The 4,727-nt window shown below is 40.9% G+C and overlaps 1 protein-coding gene across 1 annotated transcript; it reads left to right on the top strand.

Moving 5' to 3' along the window:
* Positions 1-2,201: 2,201 nt before the first annotated feature.
* On the top strand, positions 2,202-4,727 carry tbxta (T-box transcription factor Ta). Its single transcript, XM_085261978.1, has 8 exons — positions 2,202-2,422; positions 2,689-2,953; positions 3,269-3,403; positions 3,513-3,574; positions 3,661-3,722; positions 3,836-4,009; positions 4,099-4,222; positions 4,316-4,727. Exons 1-8 carry the CDS (start codon positions 2,238-2,240, stop codon positions 4,572-4,574), a joined length of 1,266 nt encoding a protein of 421 aa, XP_085118104.1. The 5' UTR covers positions 2,202-2,237; the 3' UTR covers positions 4,575-4,727.

The raw sequence follows: 4,727 nt of genomic DNA, 5'->3' as shown, positions 1-4,727 counted from the left end.
AGCTCTACAGCAATCAACTGTGTTTTATTATTTTATATGTTAGAAACTGTTACCATAGGTTTTTCCTCACACCTCAAATACTAAAGATAAAACACTTTTTTTTGTTTCGCTTCAGTTGCTTTTGGATCTTTATGCAAATTATTGTTTTTTTTAAATTAGCTAATATATCATTTGTATGCTTAGCTGCAAATGCAATTGAAAAAATAATTTCAGTGTAAGTTTATGGGAATATCGATCCAAGCTGACAGTACAGTAAAAAACATTTTCTTAAAATGTGTTTTTAAAAACAAAACATCAAACGTTCCAGTTTTGTTCTTGCCTCTTCACTGAGGTCATTTATTTGATTCACCTGTGATCCTTACAGCACTGAGACAGTCAGCTTTATCTGTCTGTTGATGTTATTTTCTAAATGTAAAGCTGTCCTAAACACACCTGTAAAACCCTTTGAGACTAGTGTGTCAACAAAATGAAACAAACATTTTGAACCTGACCTTAATGACATTGTTCACTGTTTAATTTCAAGCTTCTGTTCTGTAAACGTGAATTGTTGCATTTTTACAGAGAAAATACCTCATTTAGTACTAAAGTACCTCAGATCATGCATTGAGTAATCTGTTTCACTTTCCCACCATTGAAAGCCACAGACACAGACACAGAAAAGTGGCAAAAATAAACCAGTATAAGTATAAGTACGGCTTTTTCGTATTATATTATTACACAGCAGAGATTATAATACTTAACCTCTTAATGCCCAGTTCATCATATTTGGTTTGTACAGTTTTTGTGAGTTTTTTTTTTAGAGTTCTCTATTCTCTCTAATTCCCCCCCCCCCCAAATACTAAACAAATTGCATGAATAAATAAATAATAAAACGTGAATAAATAATAAATAAAATATGATACAAATCAAAACGCATGCAAATTAATATTAATTTTTAAAAACATGTGTCAGAAGTTTAATAAATCATTTTCCAGCTGTAATGTTTATTATTTCATGGTTCAGGCATTAGAGGGTTAACAATGTGCATGTAGTACAACTGCGTGGTGCATCTTTTTATGTCGTATAACTAAAATATTATTTTGATTCTTATTAAAACGATTGTTAATTTTTTTCTGATTTAACTGTATTTAGTGTAAAAAAAAAAATCAGAACGATGTCTTGTTGTTTAACAATTTTATGGCACCCATTGCATCATAGCAGCACACGTATAATTTTGCTATAATGCTATAATATTAATACTGAGTTTAAAAAAACTTTCTAATTAACAGAAATACAATTAGAATGAAAATAGTGGAGACCATCTATAATTATTTCCTGTTTTTTTGTTTGTTTGTTGTTATCTCGCGCTCACTCTCTCTCTCTTCCATGCACAGTTTGACTCCATGTATGTCAGAACAGAAAAACAAAAGTAAAGGAGCAATTCTAAAACTGCACTAACTTAATTACCTTTTCCCCATTTTTGTGCTCAAATTTTGCGTTGGGTGTAAATCTTGTGGTTTAAAATACATTACACAGTGTTTATTAAATAAGTATTTAACATCTAGGCCTTCTGAAATATTTAATATCACTGCCATGAAAAGAGTTTCCACGGTCCATTATGCAAATTCAGGCATCACTTGTTGGGCCATCCACACTTTTGCACGACAGCAGCGCAGAGTCTCCCCTAATGGTCCTCACTCAGTAAACACCGGTCCCCATGTGGATTTGAGACAACAAAAGATTAGCACTATTTGCAAATATGCAACTGAGTTCAAAGGCACGGCTCCCTCTCCTCGCTTCCCTTCTTTTGTTTTGCATGCACAGCTTTGAATGTGTAAGGCTTCAGCTGCAACAAGCTGCAAGATATTTTTGGGGGTTAAAGTAAAAATACCAAACTTTACCCATTAAGTTTTTCTTTTCTGACAGCGGAGTTATTTCGTTGAATTCGATGATCCAATAAATTTAATAAATAGATTTTTTACGTGGACTTTGGTTGAAAGAAACATGTGTTTCACGTGTTTCTCTTTCACAAGAAAGAAAAGAAACTGATAAATTATAAAGAAGTTCGGTGTGAAGTGGGGCGGCGTTTAGAGACGGAGAAGTCCGCTAATAAACCACGCCCCACATCCCCATGAGGTCCCTGAGGGCCCTTAAATGAGGAGGCCTGGAGGTATAGAAACCAATATCTACTCGGGCCTGTCTCGCAGTCTTTGAGACCCTTCCCTTCGGATTTAGGTCTGTTGACACACCTTGGAAATATGACTTCTTCCAACCCTGACCAGCGTCTGGAACATCTCCTCAGCGCCGTGGAGAGCGAGTTCCAGAAGGGCAGCGAGAAGGGAGACGCGTCCGAGAGGGATATTAAACTGACGCTGGAGGACGCAGACTTATGGAACAAGTTTAAAGAATTGACCAACGAGATGATTGTCACCAAGACGGGAAGGTAGGCCCAGCGTGTGGGGAGACCTGGTGGTGTTCTGTGGGAACGGGGCCGGGCGCATTTTACGCGCGGCGTTTTAAATGTGTTTGCAAATTTGAAATTAAATTGAAAATGTATAAAAACACGATTTTAAATCTGACACGTCAGCACGGGAGCGCTGTTTGTGTTGTTTCGGAGGCCTTTGCAGGTTTAAAAGATGTTAATTAAACTTGTGTTTCTGTAAACTGTAAATTCACAAACCACATAAATTCTTATTTTTCTTTTTTCAGGAGAATGTTTCCGGTTCTGAGGGCCAGCGTAACAGGTCTGGACCCAAACGCCATGTACTCGGTACTGCTGGATTTCGTCGCCGCAGACAATAACCGCTGGAAGTACGTGAACGGGGAGTGGGTTCCCGGAGGCAAACCGGAACCCCAGAGCCCGAGCTGCGTCTACATCCATCCGGATTCCCCAAACTTCGGAGCGCACTGGATGAAAGCGCCGGTGTCCTTCAGCAAAGTCAAACTCTCCAATAAACTTAACGGCGGCGGTCAGGTGAGAGAGAAACGCACAGTTAAAATTATTAGTTACAATAACAGTAACTTAAAAAAAAAAAAAACTTTTCTTTTAAGAAACAATCATAGGATATGTTTAAAGATTTAATGATGTTCTGGTTTAGACACACCAAAATGGAGTTTAGTGCTTTTGTCAGAATGTTGGATTACTCTGGAGTTATTTCATGGCATCATAATGTAGATGATTTGTTTTAATATACGTAATTCAGTGAATGTTATTACTTTCACTTGACATCATTTGTTGTCTTCTCTTGAGTGCAAAAAAGATGAAATAGTGACATCAGTTCCTTTACAGATCATGCTGAATTCTCTGCACAAATATGAGCCGAGGATACACATCGTGAAGGTGGGAGGCATCCAGAAGATGATCAGCAGCCAGTCCTTCCCAGAAACACAGTTCATTGCAGTCACTGCTTATCAAAATGAGGAGGTCAGTGGTGTTAGAGTAGCCTGAGGATAAATCTCCATCTGAAACTGTTATCAGTGCTTACGTGTTTTACATATTGACTGAAATGCTAACAGCCGTTTGCTTCTTTCAGATCACAGCTCTGAAGATAAAGCACAATCCCTTTGCTAAAGCCTTCCTGGATGCCAAGGAGAGGTTAAGGCCGAGAACTCAGCTTACTCCTCAATGAGTCAAGTTAGCATGCTCTCATGTAGCATCTAATCCTGTCTTTTTGATTGCAGGAGTGACCATAAAGAAGTGTCCGATCATAGCACGGACAGTCAACAGTCTGGATATTCTCAACGTGAGTACTGGATGGCATCTTTGCATCAAGGCTGATGCTGGTTGTTACATGTATATATTTTAATTCTGACAGCTTCCATGCGTGACTCAGTTGTACACGTTTTTCCTCCACAGTTGGAGGTTGGTTCATTCCAGGCCAGAGTCCCATCTGCCCCAGCAGTAGCCCCCCTCAGTTCAGCAGCACAACAGGCCACTCTTCTGGATCCTACTGCGAGCGCTACTCCAGCCTGAGGAGCCACAGAGCGGCCCCGTACCCCAGCCACTACCCCCACCGCACCACCAGTACAAGTAAGACTCCTAGTCAACGTACTATATTGATGAAATAAATAAATGGAAGGACTGGAATTTGATTTGTGGTGCATTAATTTTAATTTCAGATAACTACATGGACAACACTTCAGGGACTCTGCCAACTCATGACAGCTGGTCTGCTCTTCAGATCCCCAACTCCACAGGCATGGGCACTCTGTCCCACACCACCAACTCCACATCCAATTCTAGGTGAGCTTATTTGGTTTTATGCTGCACTTTAGGCTGGGAAATTAGCACTGAAGCAATAAGTCACTCCAACCCTCTTCTTTCTCTGGTCCACAGTCAGTACCCTAGCCTCTGGTCAGTAGCTGGCACCACGCTCACCCCTTCAGGCTCGGCTTCGGGCTCCATACCTGGAGGTCTGACCTCCCAGTTCCTTAGGGGCTCTTCATACACAGGCCTGACCTCCTCGCTGCCTGTCTCCTCACCTTCCCCAATGTACGACCCCAGCCTGGGTGAGGTTGGGGTCGGGGAAGCCCAGTTTGAGAGTTCCATTGCCAGGCTGACTGCTAGCTGGACGCCTGTAGCTCAGACCTACTGAGCAGCTGAAGCTACCTGGCCATCGTCTACAGGGGTCGGAGGGATTTGGAGTAGGACCACAGACATGAACGCAGCTCCTGGAGAATATGTGGAAATTTCACCACGTCTAAAAGGATTTTGTGAAACAGCTTAGAGCAGAGGAGGGCATATAATT

Source organism: Mchenga conophoros, linkage group LG22 (genome assembly GCF_057382185.1).
Source record: "Mchenga conophoros isolate Kocher_MC1m ecotype Shallow Benthic linkage group LG22, M_conophoros_male_GT1.1, whole genome shotgun sequence".
In the NCBI taxonomy this organism is placed as follows: domain Eukaryota; kingdom Metazoa; phylum Chordata; class Actinopteri; order Cichliformes; family Cichlidae; genus Mchenga; species Mchenga conophoros.
This window is presented reverse-complemented; position numbering and strand designations above follow the sequence as displayed.

Bases quoted from the DNA above. Each gene is read 5' to 3' on its own strand.
- tbxta (XM_085261978.1), top strand. From the start codon at position 2,238: ATGACTTCTTCCAACCCTGACCAGCGTCTGGAACATCTCCTCAGCGCC. The intron at 3,723-3,835 runs GTGAGTACTGGA...TTTCCTCCACAG, and splicing joins ACAGTCTGGATATTCTCAAC to TTGGAGGTTGGTTCATTCCA. The intron at 4,223-4,315 runs GTGAGCTTATTT...TCTGGTCCACAG, and splicing joins AACTCCACATCCAATTCTAG to TCAGTACCCTAGCCTCTGGT.